Below are 19742 nucleotides of genomic sequence, written 5' to 3'. Positions count from 1 at the left end.
ATGGGGACGTCCTGCCGGCCCGCGGCCGACGGCGGCTGAAAAGGGACATTTACTTCCGCTGCGCATCCGCACTTGAGGAGGACTAGAGTGGAGGGATCTCGCACCGCGTGGAGGGGCGGTGGTGTGTGTCGTAATTTCTTTGCTGAGCAGGCGGGCTCCTGCGAGGTCGGGGGCCACTACCACGGCTCGCAAAGACCAAACCACGCGCAGTACGGCTCGGGATGGAGGCGTGTCTGGCCTCTTCTTTTTTTCTGGTTGATTCATTAATTTTCGTTTAGGTTCAGAGGAGCCGTTTGAGGCGGAGAGGGAAAGTTCAGAATTTGGTGTGCGTTAACTTTGTGACGCAGTGTTTCGTTTGTGTACTTTTGTAGTATGGGGTTATTTGATAGTGAAGGGACTGTGACATATATTTCATTTATTTCTCATTTATCCCTAGAGTTGACTATTAAGGCCGTTAGGAAACAGAGTAGTTAGGTAACTTGCCCAGAGCCACACAGCGCTGATGGTGAGAGACTCTGGATTTAAGCTTTACACTTTGAACTCCACAATACCACCTTTTGATTCTTAAGCAGTCGTTTAAAAATGTTTGTAAAATAGGCCTTGCACAAGGTCTACAAAGGGAGAAAAAAATGCCCTAGATTAACACGAATCCACAAAGGCGTTTTCTTGCCCAGATGATCTATGGAAAATGTCTTAACCATGTAGAATCAACTGGGAATCACTGCTATAGAAACAATGCATTCTATTCCACTATATAAAAAAAAGCAATATTACTTGGATTCTTTCTAGCTAAGTCTAGAAATTACATTGCTCCTTTGCAAATATAGACAGTCAATAGGATGAGAAACGGGCATAAGAACGACTTTCTTTAAAGACAAATCCTCTGAATCTTACCTTTATGTCAGTGGCTTTTCCTTCTCAGCTCTACAGTAAGTGATAATTTAGCCAAGTATTTTATTTTTACTTTTTTAGAGTGCGATTCCAAGTTTCTTTTTAAAAAAAACATTTTTTATTGTGAAGTATATATACAGAAAAGTGATAAATTTCAGAATACGATTTAACAGGTAGTTATAGAGCAAATTTCAAAGTATAGTATGGGTTACAGTTTCACAATTTCAGGTATTTCCTTCTAGCTGTTCAAATACATTAGAGACTAATGCACTAGAGACTATAGAAATATCTATATAATGATTCAGTAGTTATAATCATTTGTTAAATCCTAAGGTCTCTATTACAACTCCTCCTTCTCATTTGATTATTTTCTCAGTCTTCAGGGATATTTGAGCAATGACCATTCTAACTTCTTCATGTTGAAAAGGGGTGTTGACATTGTGGGGTAGGGGAATGCACTGGTTGATGTTCTGGGAGAGACTGGTACCTCTTAAGTTTCAGGGCTTATCTGGCATAAGAACATTCTGGAGGTTTTAAGTTTCTGGAAAATAAACTTAATAAGTAAAACTTTTATAAAGTCTTAGATAGAGCCCTGGGTTTTCTTTAGGGTTTTCAGGAATACTGTTGGTTGGGGCTTGACATACTGTAGTAATTTGCAATATCTTGCTGAAGCTTGCATAAGAATAGCCTTCGAAAGACCTCTCGACTCTATTTGAAATCTCTTAGCCACTGAAACATTATTTTGTTACATTTCATTTTCCCTTTTTGGTCAAGAAGCATTGTCAATCCCATGATGCCAGGGCCAAGCCAAGTGTCTTTATCACACACACAATTCTACCATGGAATGTGCTGCAGGATTGTGGTTGAAAGACCAGCACCCACGTCCCTCCTTTGCCATAAACTTACTAATTTGGGTCCTTTGGTAAAGTCTCTGAACCTCCCCAAGACTCACTTCCTTACCTGTAAAACTGGCATACTAGCTCCCTCCTTGTGGGGTTGTGAGGATTAAGTCATTCCTAAAGCAAATATTTAGGAAGTGTCATTGTGCTTGACATGGAAGATAAACCAGTGAACAAAGTCCTTGCTCTCCAGAGTGTCTGTTCCAGTTTGGGAAAATGGCATTTGTTGATGATAGATTTTAGTGATAACTGCTTAGAAGAATAAGCCAAGTGAAGTAGACAATGATGGTGGGAGGGTCTGAGGGTTTTGAGTTGAAGTGTTGGGAAAATGCACAGACCTGAGGGCCATACCCATGTGGATATGGGGCAGTGGGGAGTGCAGAGAATTCCAGGCAGCAGCATACAAGTGCAAAGGCCCTGAGAAGGGATGTGCATGGAACAACAAGGGGGCAACTTGCTGCAGCGGGTCGAGAGGGGGAAGCTGGTGCCTTAGGTAAGTGAGGGGCTGGAGGCCACAACAGATAGGACTCTGCAGACCATTTCTTTCAGTTTTGAGTGCGATGGGGGAGCCATTGAAGTGTTTTAAGCAAATGAGTGACAGGATCTGGCCTAGGTTTTAAAAATAACTTTTGTGGTAGCTGAGTTGGCCAAACAGGACAAAGGTGGAGGCAGGAGACCATCATTAAGCTATTGAAATAATCCAGATGAGAGAGATGATGACAGCTTGGCCTAGGGTGGTGATGGTGGAGGTAATGAGAAATGGTTGCATCCCTGGTACACTTTGAAGGGAGAGCTAACTAGCCTTGCTCATAGAAAGGCCTAGGAAGAGAGGAATCGAGGATGACTCTGAGGTTTTGGTCAGAGGAGTTGCAAGGGTGAAGCCGCCCATCCAAGTTGGGGAAGGTTGTGGAAGCAGGGATCCCAGTTTTCAACTGAGTAATAAGTTTAGTTGCCTGAAGGACATCAGAGTGGAAATGAGTAGACCTTTGTATAAAGGAAGGTGGGGTTCAGGAAAAAGGTGTGGGCTAGAGACATAAATGTAGGTGTCACCAGTGTGGGGGTGGTAGATGGGATCACCCAGGCACTAAGTGTGGACCAAGAAAGACTCAATTCCCTTTACATTTCTCTCTCCACTTCTCCCTTCCTTGCTTTTTTATTTTTCATTTAAACAGGATTTTATAAGCAATAGGGGCAAATTTTTTTTTACACTTTAATTCCCAATCTCCAGTATGTGCTTCCACATCACTTTGAAGAATTCACCATTTAGATTCTATAATGTTTTAAAAAAGTGTATCTGGAGATAGCCACACAAATAAGAATGCTAGTTGTGATACTTAGTAAAATGGTCAATGAAATTCTTTTGTGATTTTAAGATATCATTATAAAGCTAATATAAGGAGCTATTCTAAAAGCATTTCTAATTGATCTTAATTGTCAGATGCCAGATACCAATACTTCTCAAACTTACTCAAAGGTTGAAGTTAGAAAAGCTACTTAGAAGAAGAAAACAAATATATCTCGTTTGTGGGTCATATGCACGATGAACTGATACTATAATACTAAATTTGTGAAACTACCCTGTTTTGTTTTGTTTTCTATGTTGGTTGAAGTAGTTAATTTTGGTTTCTAAAGTGGAAATTTAACTTTAAAATGGACCCCCCCCATCAGGTAGTTCTAATTGCTTTATAAAAATTAAAAATCTAATACCAATTTCTGTAGTTTGTTTAAACTGTTCATTTTTTTGCATGTTAGGCTCCAAAGTAAAAAATAAGTATCTGTACATTTGTGTTTCAAATTTTAAAAATTAACAGAGAGCACATGTATATATTGTAGCAGTTATAAATCATCAGAACACTGTGGTTTGTTACCTTTTTCTTTTTATTCTTGTAAACAGGAAAAAAAAAAACTTTTAAAATAATATCAAACTTACAGGACACTAACAAAAATAAAACAAACCCCATACAGAGAGCTCTAACATACCCTCCACCTCCCCAGACACACAGATCCACCGATTTTAACCTCTTGCCACCTTTGCCTTATCATTCTACCTACCTACCAATCTATTTGCTGTTCTCATAAACATTTATTAGCCCCTCAGGGGGGGTTGTACAGATTTGGTTCCTGGTGTTAGGGGAAAGGCCACAGGACTTGGGTGGGAGTGAGGGAGCCAGCTTCCGGCCCTGCAGGGAACTCGAGCACCGAGGCGGAGGCAGCCCCCGACCCAGAGCTGAATCTAGGTGCCCGACAGATGACGCACGCCCGCGGCTTCACCCGCCCTTCCCCAAGATGGCTGCGGATCGGCGCAGGGGATGCTAGGCGCTCCCCGCAGGCAGGGGGAGGAGGAAGGGGCGGGGCTTGGGGGAGCCCGATGCTGATTGGCCGGCGCGCTAACCTGGCCCCCGCGCAGCCCGTAGCCCGGCGCCGCGGCCTGGGGCTGGGCTGGGCTGCGAGGCCGGCGGCTCCGGGCGGCGGCGACTGCAGCGGGAGCGGGCGGCAAGGCCAGCGGGCGCCCTGGGTGGCCGGCTGTGTCGGCCGCGGGATGAGGAAGCGGACCGAGCCCGTCACCTTGGAGCATGAGCGCTGTGCCGTCTCGGGCTCGGCCGCCGCGGCGCTGGACGCCGACTGCCGCCTGAAGCAGAACCTGTGCCTGGCGGGCAGGGGGCCGGCGGAGCCGCGCTGCGCCGCCGACGCGGGCATGAAGCGCGCGCTGGGCAGGTGAGGCGCCGCGCAGGGGGCGGGCGGGCCCCTACCTGGCCGGCAGCTGCGGCCCTCGAGCCCCCCGCCCCTCTCCAGCTACCTACCCGCGGAAGCGCCCGCATCTCCCTCCCTCCCTCACCCCGGTGACCTCACCTTTCTCCGGACCTCCTCCCCTCACCTGGCCCGCAGGTGCGGCCCGCGAGGGGCTCCCGAGCCCCCCACCCTCCCCAGTTACCTTCCCCTTGGGGCTTTTCCATCTGTTCCCACACTTCTCTGGTGTGATCCTCTAGCCCTCCTTACCTCCCTCCCACTCAGCCCTCGGAACCCAGCCCGCACCCTTTCTCAGGTGAGCCGGTGGGAGCCTTTGGCAGTGGGGCTGGACGGGCGTCCCTCCCAACCGTAGGGAGCGGCCGGGAATTCAGGGTCCCTCATGGGACAGGAGAGGGCTGGGGGAGTCCCTGGGGAGGACCCTGGACGCAGGAGGGCCGGCGCCAGACCCAAAGAGCGCGGGGGTCCACCCGGCTCCTAAAGCAGCGCCCCTTAGCTGGCTTGGTGCGTGCGGAGCCTTCCCCGTACCCTCATTTCTCCCTCCTCCTCGGGTAATTGGTTGTCAGAAGCGGCGTTCGTTTGGGGACGGGTTAAATGGTCCACAATGTCCCGGGGAAGGAGGGAGGCACCTCGTCCTCCGCTGTTGGAGAGAAACCTGTCCTTCCTTGTGCAGGTGGCTCGTAGCGCTGGGAATCTGCCCAGATGAGTTAGTCTTCTTGGAAATCACCGTAGAGCCCGAAGTCTTTTCTTTTGCATTGTTCCTTTGGGGAGGAAATGAATGCATTATGTAAAACTGACTTCAGATTTGAGATGGGAACGTATTTCACAAGGACAAATTTTCCTCCCCACACAATGATCTTTTTATTATCTGTTAGAACTTACCATTCAAGGCAGTTTTGATGCCTTGGTGTTTCCTGGTGTCTTTTGAAGAAGTTAGTATGTAACGTTCTCAGGTGTTGACCTTGTAGCAAAGGGCCAACTGGGATGTCCTTCATTGATAACTGGACATTTCAGTGTAGAATATTTGTCTAAATAACCCCTGAAGAGAAACGTTTCATTGCTTATAAGATCATGACATTAAACTGTGGACCCCTGCAAGTCCATGACTTGCAGCATTGCCAGAAGGGCAGAGACCTGCAATTTTTTTTTAATGTAATATTATCTAGCAACTAGTTAATATATTTTGTGAAACGAACCTGTCCTCTTTTCTGTGGAAAGGTTTATCTGCATTAAAATCTTATGCATAGCTTTAATGCACTCTTATAAACAGGCTTCCCCTAGCACTTAGATTAGATGGGAAATTCTTCCTTTGAAGAAATCGAATTGTTGTGTTTGGGGAAACAGTTCTGAACTGGCACTTTCTTTGAAAGATGTGCTGCTGCATTAAAAGGATCCGATTCACTTTTATTTTTGTGTGAGGGGACAAAGACATTCAAGCGGTGCCCATATCCTTTGGATGAACAAAAGCTGCTGGGGGAAAAAAAAGGAAAATCGAGGGAGGGAAAGCCAAATTTGTTTACCCCTTGGCTTCCTCCCCTCCCAGCATCCTCAGGCTTTGTTCTCTCCTTCTTTCAGGACTTTGCTTAGCTGTCACCTTCTCAGAGAGACCTTCCAGGATCAGCCTCTCCAAAGTGGCCATCCCTCCACTCCCTGCCCCCTCATTCTGTTCACGTTTTTCTTCATTGCACTCATCATTTACTTGACAGTATCACTGCATACCAGTATCATGTACCTGTGAAGGGTCTTATTGCTCCTCTCCTCCCCCTCTAGAATGGAAGCCCCTTGAGGAGAGCAGGGGTGTCGTTTTCTTCAGTACCTGGCACATGGTGGGGGCAGAAAATGCTTGTTGAAGGAATGAATATCTGTAGAATAAATTCCTAGACGTGGACTTGCTGGGCCAAGGGGTGTGAGTGGTTATAGCTTTGAAAGGTAAAGCCAAATTACCCTCCAAAGAAGTCATACTGATTTTGATTCCCATTAACAGTCTAAGGTGCCTTTTCCTCCTGCATCACTCACTAGAACTGTGTATTACCAGATATTTTGGTCTTCGTCTATATGATTGATGAAAAACGGCAGCTGATTTGGACCTTCAGTTTGCATTTCTTAATTGTTAGGTGGTATATACCTTTGCAGTTACTTACATTTTTATGTCCTTTTGTTTGTATCCTGCACATTTCTTTTAACTTTTTATTGTGGACATTTAAATACACAAAAGTAGAAAAGATAATATAATGAAACCCCATGAATCCATCACTTGTCTTTTGCCAATCTTGAATCATCTATCCCTCCATTTTTTATTAGGAGTGGGAGCTGGAATATTTTAAAATAAGTTATTTCATCCATAAATACTTCACTGTATATCTCTACCAAATAAGGGCTTTTCAAAATAGAGGGAAGTCCAATGCTATGATCATATCTATCAAAATTAACAGTAACTTATTAATGTTATCTAATACCCAGTGTACATATAAATTTCCCCAATTGTTTTAGAAATGTCTTTTTACGGTTGGTTGGTTTGAAAAGCCTGCACATTTCTTAAGTTTATTCCTAGTCATTTTGTCTTTTTTTATTGAAAACAGGATTGTTTCTTATATTACATATTCTTATTAATTGTTGCATTTATTAATTTTTTAACTAGCAACTTGTTTCTTATAGTTTTTCCAGTTGATTCCCTTGATTTTCCAGCTGCAAATAATTTTGTCCCTTACTATTCAATTTTTATGTCTCTTGTTTCCTTCTCTTTTCTGACTGCATTGTATTTCTAGAATAGAGTTAAATTATAGTGATCATATCAAATACCCTTGCCTCATTCCCACTTTTAATGAGAAATCTTTTAGTGGTTTTTGTCATTAAGTACCATGCTGGTTATTCTATTAAGGGTTGTGTTGCTAATATTGTTTTTTAATCAAAAATGTTTGTGAATTTTATCAAATACCATTTCAGCAGCTATGAAACAATTATACAGATTTTCTCCTTTGATCTGTTAACATGCTGAGTTATAGTATTGGATTTTCTATTATTGAATCACTGCATTCCTGAGGTGAACTTCCTGTTATTGTGAAGCGAGATTCTCTTTATTCATATTTTATTTAGGAGTTTTATATCATTTGCTAAGACTAGTCTACAGTTTTCTTTTTTATTGTTCTCTTTGTCAAGTTGTAGTGCTTTCTTTAGCTTTTTAAGAAGCTTTTCCTTCCTATGCTTTGGATACTTTAAATACTTTTGAAATTATTGGTTTCTTTAAATTTCAGTAGCATTCACCTGTAAAACTGTCAAAGGCTGGTGCTTTTTTAGAAGATAGTATGCTAATAATTTTATAGTTTCTCCAAAGTCATTGGCCTGTTTAGATTTGTTGTCTCTTTCATGATTCAGTTTTGGTAATTTATATGTTCAAAGAAAATCATCTGTTTTATCCAGCTTTTTTTTTCTGTATATGGGACTATTTTCCTAGTGTTGTTACCTATTTTATGTACTTATGTGTGGGTCCCCCCCCCTATTTTTTTGATTTAGACTAGCTAATAATATATCTAATAAACACACATACAAATACATACACACGTGTGTCTGTATACACAATATATCTGTATGTATATATGTGTATGTAGATGTATGTGTGTGTGTATATATGTGTATCTATATATATGTGTGTGTGTATTCGTCAAAGAAAATGTTTATCTGTTAGTTCTGGGAGACCGGGCGATGGTGAGGACTGTAGAGAAGTGGGGAGAACAGGTTCCATCTGAAGGGGACAGCAGCTACTGCACCCTGACTAATTGCTGCTTCGCAGGAATGTGGACCCAGGGTGGCCAGATCTCCCAGCATTTCCAGAAGAGAGTAGCTGGATTTTTGCATGTGTGTTTGATATCTCCATGCAACTTAATGCAAAGCAAAACAATAATAGTTTTGGAGTTCAGAAAAACAAAACTATTTTGTCTTGTTTGTGATTTTTAATTTCTAGACCAAAGAACCTTTTTTTTTTTTTTTTTTTTAAGGTAAATGCATGTCTAACTTCTGTGTCCACTTTGAGCTCCTTGAGAAGAGGAATTAGGTATTAGTTCTCCTTTACACAGTGCCTGGTGCTCTGGAGTTTTGGGAATATACAGTGGAGGCCTGAGTGATCTAGTTTGGACCCTGAGAAGGCAGTAATGAGATGTACAAGGCCTGTGTGCTTCAGTCAGCTCGTCTTTATTCTTCCCTTTCCAACTCACAGGCCAGACCTGCTGAATCGTCTGAGATCAGTGGGATGGATGAGAGGTTTTATGGCCTGATCACTCTCACATCCAAACACAGAACACAGGCATGGCCACCCATGGTTCTTCCTTGATCCAAAGGAAGGGACTCACCCAGGGCTGCCCATGGCTTCACCTAACCCAGGGAGGGAGGTGAGCGGCTGAGGTCAGCTGCTGCCTCTCACCATCAGCCTTCCTGTGGTTTAATATTAAGCTCCTCCTTCAAGCATCTCTGACTGGCATTTCTTCATCCCTACTTTACAGATTAAGATGAGAGTGAGTTCTGAGTTAACCTTTGTAAAGTGTGTTTTGTCCATTCCCTTTTTCCTTCTCCTCTGTCTAGAATTCAGTCTGTGCCTGGACCGTGACAAGGAAGGGGGCAGGTTTTGTCTAAGGCTGCCTCTGCCAGAGCACTGGCTGGCACTGTCTTCCTGACTGCGGTTTATCTTATTCAGACCACGTTCCAGCCAGGGCCCTGGAACTGGGGACTCGGTGCCTCACTGGCATCTCCCTCTTTGTTAGGGTCTTGTGTCCTGTGCCTCGACTTGGTTCCGGTTTCCTTTCACTCAGTAGGCATCCTCCCTCCCTCTCTCAAGGGAGTGACTGTCATCTACCGAAACTTTGGTCTGACATTGGCTAAAATGTGGGAGGTACAAAAGTGCTTGAAGACATTATTTTGAAAGTATCTTAGGAAATAGAAATAAGTCGTCTCATCAGGTTTATGATGAAGAAGGAACTTCTTTCCAGACTTGTGAGCCTCCTCACGTTAGTGTGCTCTGCTTTCCAACATGAAGTATGCGGGAAAAATATTTATTATAATATAGTCTTGAAAACTGGTAGGTTAAGCTCATACTCTTCATTCAGTGATGATGCCATAGAACGTAAGTTTCAGTGGGTTTGTGCTTTGCCAGGGTGCTCTTTCGGCATGGAGAGTGGGCACTTTGTCTGTCTTATCCTGAACTGAGGGCCAGTGTGGAGTGTCAGGACAGAAAATACCAACACAGGGAAAGATGACAGCCAGGATGACGAAAAGGTCCTGGAGTCTGAAGGGCCCATTATTTAGGCCTGGTCCCCAATTCTGGTATCATTTGCTGTTTTAGAATAAAGTCTGTGTGTAGGTCCCCAGTTCATATTTTCAGAGTCTGTGGCTTGGGTTAAGTTGCTTAACTGTCTGAGTTTGTTTCTTCTTCTGTGATGTGGGAATAAAAACCTCCTCCCTGTAGCACTGCTGTGATGTTCAGATGTACAGAAATGTCTGGCACAGAGTGTGTACTCAATAAATCTGGCTTCTTCCAGCATGAGCGTCCTCATTATTTGTACTAACAGTATTAATTTGGTGTACTGAAGAAGCCCTGTTAATTTAGATCAAGAAGATTTTACTTCCCTGTCATCTCTTTTCTGCCCCCAAACTATTACAGTGTTTCTCCTCAGTCAGTCATTGTGAATGTAGCTGTTGTCATGGCGAATTAGCATGTCTGTGGGTATCTGAACATTTTAACAATGCTATTTGGTCATTCAATAGTTTTTCACCCTTTCATAGAACAACTTTTTTTATTGTGAAATACAACATATACAGGAAAATGATAGCCATCAAAGTACAATTTAATAAGTAGTTATAGGGCAAATTTCAAAGAATGTTAAGGGTTATAGTTCCACAATTTTAGTTATTTCCTTCTAGCTGTTCTAATACACTAGAAACTAAAAAAAAAATTACATAATGATTCAGTAGTCATAATCCTTTGTTAAATCCTGTCTTGTCTGTTGCTACTCCTCCTCCTCGTTTGATCACTGTCTCAATCTTCAGGGATGTCTCAGCAGTCACCACCTTAATTTGTTCATATTGAAAAGGGGTGTTGACATTATGGGGAAGGGGGATGGATCTGGTTAATGTTCTTGAAGAGGCTATTGCTTCTGGGTTTTGGGACATATCTAGCATAGGAACACTCGGGAGGATTTAAGTTTCTGGAAGAATAAACTTAGTGAGTGAAACTTTTATAGAGTCTCAAATGGGGACCTGGACATTCTTTAGGATTTTTGGGACTACTGTTGATTTGGGCTTGGCGTACTGTGGGCATTTGGAATATCTAGCTGTAGCTTGCATAAGAGTAATCTCCAGGATAGCCTCTTGACTATCTGAAATCTCTTAGCCACTGAAACCTTATTTTGTTACTTTTCTTTTCCCCCTTTTGGTCAAGAAGACATTCTCTATCCCTTGATGCCAGGGCCAGGCTCATTCCTCGGAGTCATGTCCTGCTTCACCAGGGACACTTACTCCCCTGGGAATCATGTCCCATGTAGGGGAGAGGTTAATGAATTTGTTTGCAGAGTTGGGCTTAGACACTGAAAGGCCACATCTGAGCAACAAAGAGATTCTCTGGAAGTGACAGGCATAATTATAGGTAGGCTTATCTTCCCCTTTGCAGCAGTAAGTTTCACAAGAGCAAGCCTCAAGACTGAGGGTTTGGCTTATTAAGTATGGCATCCCTAATTTTACTTGGCATATGTTCTGTCCAAGATAAACAATCTATATCTCACATTATCTTCACTTCATTGTACAATCATCACTTTCAATTTTAAACAGTTATAACTTAAACCCATACTAATCTGTGAGATACATGCTTTTAAACAACCCCTTTCTATCATGTTCACTTTCACTGCAGCACTGATACTTATAATCCCATTAACAAACTATCATCACCCTATCCATTCTCATACCTTTAAGTTCAACCTCAATAACAGGTCTGTACATATTAGGTAATCATTTCCCCTTCTCTAGCTTCTGTCTATCTTTAGTTTTCCTATATTCTACATTCTAAGACACTGATTTAACATTATTCAGGGAGTTCATATTAGTGATAACATACAATCTCTCTCCTTTTGTGTCTTACTTATTTCACTCAGCATTATATCTTCAAGGTTCATCCATGTTGTCACATGCTTCAGGACCTCGTTCCTTCTTACTCCTTGTTCCGGTTTGCTAATGCTGTGATTATACAGAATACCAGAAATGGATGGCTTTTGTGAAAGGGATATATTAAGTTACAAATTTACAGTTCTACAGCCATGAAAATGTCCAAACCAAGGTATAAACATGAGTATACCTTCACTGGAGAAAGGCCATTGTCATCCAGAAAACCTCTGTTAGCTGGGAAGGCACATGGCTGGTGTCTCCTTGCTCCCAGGTTGCCTTTCAAAATGGCATTCTCCAAAATGTTTGAGCATCAGCCAACGACAGGGTTCCACAACTCTAAGCATCTCTGAGCTAAGACAGCAATCGTCTCAGTCTGGCCAGCATTTTTAAAGGACTCCAGTAAGCTAATCAAGACCCAAGCTGAATGGATGGGGCCACACCTCCATAGAAATAATCTGATCAAAATTATCACCTACAGTTGGGTGAGTCACATCTCCATGGAAACAACCTAATCCAAAGATTCCAATCTAATCAACACTAATACATCTGCTTCCACAAGATTGCATTAAAGAACACAGTGTTTTGGGGGACATAGTACATCCAAACTGGCACACTGCTGCATAGTATTCTATCGTATGTATCTAACACATTTTGTTTATCCCCTTGTCTGTGGAAGGAGACTTGGATTGTTTCCTTCTTTTAACAATTATGAGTAATGCTGCTATGAACATCAGTGTGCAAATGTCTGTTTGCGTCATTGCTTTCAGGTCTTAATGAGTAGTGGAATTGTCAGATCATAGGGTTAATTGATATATCATTTTCTGAGGAACTGCCAAACTGTCTTCTACAGCGGCTGTACCATTATACATTCCCACCAGCAGTGGATAAGAGTTACAATTTCTCCATATCTTCTCCAGCATTTGTAGTTTCCTGTTGTCTAATGGTAGCCTTTCTTACAGGTGTGAGGTGATATTGCATTGATATTTTGATTTGCATTTCCCTAATAGCTGGTGAAGATGAGCATATTTTTTGTGTTTTTTAGCCATTTGTATTTCCTATTCAGGAAATGTCTCTTGCCCATTTTATAATTGGGCTGTTTGTATGTTTGTTATTGAGTTGTAGGATTTCTTTATATATGCTGGATATCAGTCTCTTATCAGATATATGGTTTCTAAATATCTTCTCCCATTGAGTTGGCTGCCTCTTCACCTTTTTGACAAAGTTCTTTGAGGCACAGAAGCTTTTGATTTTGAGGAGTTCCCATTTATCTGTTTTTTCTTTCATTGCTTGTTCTTTGGGTCTAAGGTCTAAAAAGCTACACTTAGGAGTTGTAGTCATCCAGGCAAGGGGTGATGGTGGCTTGGTGGCGGTAGAGGTGATAAGAAATGTTAGATTCTGGTTATGTGTGTGTTTTTAAATAGTAGTAATAAACATTTAATTTCACACTGACACACCTGTAGGCAATCTGCAGTTCTGCTCAGAGTAGTTCAGACTATTAAGAATCTCTATTGTCAGGCAGAGGGTTGAAATCAGTCTAGATAATGGCCATGAATCATTTGAGAATTCCTTTGATCAGAAATGAAATTCATCTCAATACATTTGTCTGATAATTCTCAGTGCCCTGAAATTTCCATTCTATTGATTAAAAATATCAAAAGATAGGTTAGCCCAGGGGATAGCATTCCCATCTTTGGCAAATCCCAAGATTAATGTTAAGAATAATTATGCTTTTCACAGAATTCCGTTACACTCCTGATAATCTTTATGCTCATGAAGTTTGAATGTACTACAAGGCTACACTGTTCAAAACATCTTAGTAAGCATTTAGTAGGTATGCATACAGTTGTTTACTTTTGTTAACTTTGGATTTGTTTTAAAACTCTATTTGGAAACAATTTCAAGCTTAAGACATTTGCAAAAATAATACAAAACACATGTAGAGAAATCAAATATACCCCCACCTAGATACTTAAATCCACCAACTTTTATCATTTTGCCACATTTGGTATATCCTTCCTTCCTTTCTTCCTTCCTTCCTTCCATCTATCCATCCATCCATCCATCCATCCATCCATTCATCCATTGATCTGTTTATCTCTCTGTTTGGATATGTTTTGAAGGAGATGTCAATAGGATTTGCAGCTGGGTTGGGTGGACAGGTGTGAAAAAGAGAGAAAAAGAGTTGGGGTAATTCCCAAGTTTTTAAGCAACTGGAAGAATGGACTTGCCATGTACTAAGATGGGGAAGATGGTGAAAAGAACAAGTATTTTATTTTTGTTGTTGCTGTGTTTGTTTATTTTTGTTTGTTTGTTTATTTTTCCAGGGATGTGAGGGTGGGAGGTGGAGAATGAGTTTGGTTTTGAACATATGGAGATGCCTTTAGACAATGTGAAGTTAAATGTTTATTATCATAGGTCATGGGAGTTGGAGTTCAGGGGAGAAGTTAGGGCTGGAGATACACCTCTGGCAGTTGTTAGCCTGCAGGTGGTATGTAGAGCCATGCAGTAGACTACAGTCTCTTAGCCAGTGCTTAATCATTGAAGAGGAGGAGTCAGAGGACTGGACCTTGAGGCTCTCAGTGGTTATGGATTGGGAAATGAGTTGACTCAAGTAAAGGATACCTGGAAGAATTGTGGTCAATGAGTTAGGAGGAGAGCAAGGAGAAGCATGTCTAGGCAACCAGTTAGAGAGAGTCTATGAGGAGGAAAGAGTCTCCTATTGGACATGGTGATATGGAGATCTGTGTTGACCTCAACAGGAGTAGTTTGCAGCAGTGGAGGCAAAAGCCTGATTGGGGTGGGTTCAAGTGAGAATGGGAGGAAGAGAAGCAAAGAGAGAAAGTGCAGGGAACTTTTTCAAGGCCTTTTGCTATAAAGGGAATAAAAAGTGAGTGGTAGCAGGGGCGGGTGGCATGTGGATTGGGAGAGGAGTTTTCCAGTCAGTGATATTAGGTGGAATATATTGCTGTGCTAATAGGAATAATCCAACGAGGAAAAGACTGGTGGTGTGGGCAGTGTTGGGGAGTGATGTCTCTGGGACCCAGTACCCCGAGGCTAAGTGGAAGAGTTACCTTCAGACAGGAAGGAAGGTTGAGAATATGGTGAAAGGTTAAGGTGAGCTTTCTCTGTGAAATAGGCTGCAGGGTTATCAGCTGAGAGCACAGAGGGAAGAGTAGGTGCTGGAGATTTTTCCCTTTCTGTTCTCCATGTGGACCCAATCTTAGCTCTCCACCCTGACTGCCTAACCAGAGTTTTCCAGACAGCTGTCAGATTTCCAAATTTTCATTAACAGGAACAGTTAAAATGCTCAACAGGGACTCTTCTGGCAAGCAGTGTTTAAAAAACTGATGACAAAAATGGTTGCCACAGGAGGTCCTATCATCTGTGTCTTGTGATGTGTCTGAAAAGCTGCGCGTATCGGCACAACGAGTGCCAGGTCCTGGGAAACCTGAACAGAAGGGCTGTGACTGCCACCAAGGTCCCACATACACTAAGGTGTGCAACATGTGAAAGCCAGGTTTGGGTGGAGATGGTATGCGAGAAGAGAATGTCTGAAAAGATAGGCATAAATGAGATCATGATAGAGTGATTATGTGGGTCCTTGGCAGAAAGCGTACTGCTCAAGTTTTGCTAATACACAAATTGCTAAGTTTCTTAATTGTCAAAGAGAATTTTTCCAGAGGTCCAGAGGTGGGTGAGCCAGTTTGCATGTATTATGTCCCCCAAAACACCATGCTCTTTGATGGGATCTTGTGGGGGCAGACGTATTAGTGTTGATTAGGTTGGAATCCTTTGACTGAGTGTTTCCATGGAGATGTGACTCAATCAACTGTGGGTAAGACCTTTGATTGGATAATTTCCATGGAGGTGTTACCCCACCCATTCAGGATGGGTCTTAATTGAATCACTGTAGTACTTTAAAAGTATTCACAGACAGAAGTAGGAGCTGCAGCTGAGAGAGACATTTTGGAGATAGCCATTGAAAGTAGACTTTTGCTAGTCCAGAATTTGCCTGGGAGAAACTAAGAGAACACCCTCATATGCCTAGAGAGAAACATCCTGGGAGAAAGCCATTTTGAAACGCAATCTGGGAGCAAGCAGACGCCAGCTATGTGCCTTCCCAGCTAACAGAAGTTTTCTAGACGCCATTGGCCTTCCTTTGGTGAAGGTATACTTGTGTTGATGCCTTAATTTTGACATTATCATGGCCTTCTGTCTGTAACTTTGTAACCAAATAAACCCCCTTTATAAAAACCAATCCATTTCTGGTGTTTTGCATAAGGGCAGCATTAGCAAACTGGAACAGTGGGACTTGTGGACTTTTTTGTCTTCTTCCCTTGTCATCTTTTTATCATGTGTGGGAAAGTCCCAAGAAAGGAAGAAGAGGAGAGAGCGATTGGGTGTCAGCATGAGGAGAGTTTTAGATTAGGACTCTTCAGTTTGTGAAGATGAAGGCAGAGAAGAGACATCACTCATCAAAGGAATTCAAACAAATCTTATGAATGCTAGAACATCAGGTTTGTTCTTGAAGCTTGAAAGAAGTTAACTGGAGCTTTAGGGTAAAGAAATTCCAAGCAGACTTGTGCTATCTTCTCTTGAGATTTAGATACATTGACTGAGGTAAGAGTATTGTTAGCTGGAGCAGGCATTTTGATGCAGTAGCCCCTTCAGGTCCTGGCTTTAACTTGCAACCACTTTCTTATCCTAATAATGTGTACAACAAATAACTCTCAGCCCTTTTATCCTTTTATCCTTGATCTGTGCCTTTCCTGGCCCTGGAAAATCACATTGTGCCCTGCCTCAGAGTGGCCACGCCAGAGTGTCAGGTCCGGTTAGGTTATTTTATTTTTGGCAGTTATCCTGTTGACAGGTGCTGTGTTAGGCCCTGGGGGTATAGAGGTGAATGAAAACAGTCCCTGTCCCCAGGTAGTTTGTTGTCTACCAATTTTCATGCATGGGCAGCCATCAGCTCTTAAACTCAGATGTTTTTCTGGTGCCTAAAGCAGAGACAAAATACAGGGATGACTGGAGATGGTTTGTCTCATCTTATCTTCTTCCTTTATTCTGACTCCTCTGTTGCCATGACATTTTTCTGTACTGATTTATCTTCAGAGTATCTCATTTTTTAGGTTCTCACATCACTGACAGGATGCAATGCAAAATGCACCACTGGCCGGCCCAGCCATCTATAGATAAAACAAAGGAAATTCTCATGGTCTGGGCTAATAAGAAGGCTTGTCATGGTCTCACCTATGAGAAGGGAAACAAGAAGATTGTCATTCTGGAGCATTTCATGGTTAGCTTAGGGTTCCAGAAGGAAGAGACTATTACACCAGTGTAGGCCAGCTTTGAGCCTGCCAGCACAGCCCCAGGGCCTCAAGAGAAAATGTGAAGGAGCTTCTGCAGGGACCAGGAAAGGGATCTCCAGGTCACCACTGGAGATGCAGTCACCATGGTGAAAGACAGCCTCTAGGGACTATCAATCTGTTTCTCCCTCTCAAAGAGTAATAAAGATTTCTTAACAAAAATTTCAAAACAGAGAAAGATAATTGAGAAAATGAAACTCCCTTTGGATAATCACGGTATGGCATATATTCAGAGTATCGCTTACATGTTTGTTTTTTCATTCATTTAACAAAATATTTATTGAAGGCTTACCCTATGCTAGATGATGGGGACAAAATGTTGCACAAGGGTTGGATAACATTTTAGGAGCTTACATTCTCATGAAGGAAAAAGACAGCAGACAAGGTAGCACATAAATATACAGTAAAATTTCAAGGGTGGTAAAGTGTTATAAAAAAATAAAGCAAGGTAGATAATTTAGTCATGAGTCAAATCCTTGAAATATTGCTGTACTATAGCGGTAAAACATTTTTGTGTCTTCCAGGAAAATAAGACCTTCTCTCAGTAGGGTATGTAGCTGTTCAACTGTGCTGCAACATCCTCTTTAGATTTTGTTTTCTTCCCTGGGAACAAAGAGACATTTATGGATTGATTGCTCTTATATGTGTTTTATTAAGTCCTTAAAGTTTTTAGTTCTGTAGAGTGAAATTACTCCCAGTACTAACTTATTCGAATATGATTTTTTTTTACATTATTAAAAATCAACTTTATTGCTATATGACTGACATGCAATAAATTATATCTGTTTTAGATATTGCAGTTCAATGAGTTTTGACAAATTGTATGCATCCATGTAACCACCATCAGTCAAGACACGTAATATTTTCGTCCCCATGGTCTTTGCAGTGACCATCCTGTGCGCGTATTTTTTTAATTGAGATTGTTCACATACCATACAACTATCCAAAGACGCAAAGTGTACAATCAATTGCCCCCAGTACCATCATACAACTGTGCATGCATCCATCACCACACTTAATTTTTTTTTTCAATTTGTAGAACATTTTCATTACTCCAGAAAAGAAATAAAACAAGGAAACTGAAATCCTCCCATACTCCAACCCCCACCCCATTATTGATTCATAGTATTGGTATAGTACATTTGTTACTGTTGATGAAAGAACGTTAAACTACTACTAACTGTAGTATATAGTTTGCAATAGGTATATTTTTTTCCCTATATGCCCCTCTTAATGACTTCTAGTTTTAGTGTCATACATTTGTTCTGGTTCATGAAGGAGATTTCTAATATTTGTACAGTTAATCATGGACATTGGCCACCACAAGATTCACTGTTTTATATATTCCCATCTTTTAACCTCCAGCTTTCCTTCTGATGATATACATGTCTCTGAGCTTCTCCTTTCCACCCCATTCACACACCATTCAGCACTGTTAGTTATTCTCATGACATGCCACCGTCATGTCTGTCCATTTCCAAACATTTAAGTTCAACTTAGTTAAACATTCTGCTCATAATAAGCAACTGCTTCCCATTCTTTAGTCTTGTTCTATATCCTGATAACTTACATTTCATGTCTATGAGTTTACATATTATAATTAGTTCATAGCAGTGAGACCCTGCAATATTTGTCCTTCTGTGTCTGACCCATTTCACCCAATATAGTGCCCTCAGGGTTTCTTCCTCAACCCATTTTTTTTTTAAGACAGTTTTTTTTTTTTACACACCATACATTCCATCCTAGGTAAATAATTGATGGTTCCTTGTATAGTCATGTATTTTTGTATTCACCACCATCACCACTATCTATATGAGGACATCTTCATTTCTTCCACAAAGGAGGAAGAGTCAAAGAACGTAGACAGACAAAATAAAAAGAAAAAAGAGAAAAAAAAAATGACAGCTAGGAAGCAACAAAAGGAAAGATAGCATTAAACTAAATTAGAATAAAGAGTCAGACAACATCACTAATGCCAGGAGTCCCATACGCCTCCCATATGTCCCCCTCTTATATGTATTTAGCTTTGGTATATTGCCTTTGTTACATTAAAGGAAGCATAATACAGTGTTTCTGTTAATTATAGTCTCTAATTTGCATTGATTGTATTTTTCCTCCAATACCTCCCTATTTTTAACACCTTGCAAGGTTGAAATTCATTTGTTCTCCCTCACGAAAAAACGTTATTTGTACATTTTATCACAGTTGTTGAGCACTTAGGTTTCACTGCGTTGAACAGTCCCAGTCTTTATCTTTCCTCTTTCCTTCTGGTGTCCCACATGCTCCTAACCTTCCTCTTTCAACCATACTCACAGTCATCTTTGTTCAGTGTACTTACATTGTTGTGCTACCATCACCCAAAATTGTGTTCTAAACCCCTCACTCCTGTCTTCCTATCTGTCTGTAGTGCTCCCTTTAGTATTTCCTGTAGAGCAGGTATCTTGTTCACAAACTCTGTCATTGTCTGTTTGTCAGCGAATATTTTAAACTCTCCCTCATATTTGAAGGACAGTTTTGCCAGATATAGGATTCTTGGTTGGCAGTTTTTCTCTTTTAGTATCTTAAATATATTATACCACTTCCTCCTTGCCTCCAGGGTTTCTACTGAGAAATCTGCACATAGTCTTTTAAGCTTCCTTGATGGTTTGCTTTTCTCTTGCTGCTTTCAGGATTCTCTCTTTGTCTTTGACATTTAGTAATC

At 41.6% G+C, this 19742-nt stretch overlaps 1 protein-coding gene across 1 annotated transcript in view; it reads left to right on the top strand.

Moving 5' to 3' along the window:
• The first annotated feature begins 4210 nt into the window (after window positions 1-4210).
• ABHD12 (abhydrolase domain containing 12, lysophospholipase) overlaps window positions 4211-19742 on the top strand; it is a 101847-nt gene continuing 86315 nt past the window's right edge. Inside the window, exon 1 of the mRNA XM_037812344.1 lies at window positions 4211-4505. Coding sequence (XP_037668272.1) covers window positions 4330-4505 — 176 coding nt within the window. The 5' untranslated portion in view covers window positions 4211-4329. The remainder of the gene's footprint in view (window positions 4506-19742) is intronic.

The sequence above is a fragment of the Choloepus didactylus genome, chromosome 19 (assembly GCF_015220235.1).
Source record: "Choloepus didactylus isolate mChoDid1 chromosome 19, mChoDid1.pri, whole genome shotgun sequence".
NCBI lineage: Eukaryota > Metazoa > Chordata > Mammalia > Pilosa > Megalonychidae > Choloepus > Choloepus didactylus.
Note: the sequence above shows the minus strand (reverse complement) of the source record. Positions and strands in the feature narration are given on the sequence as shown.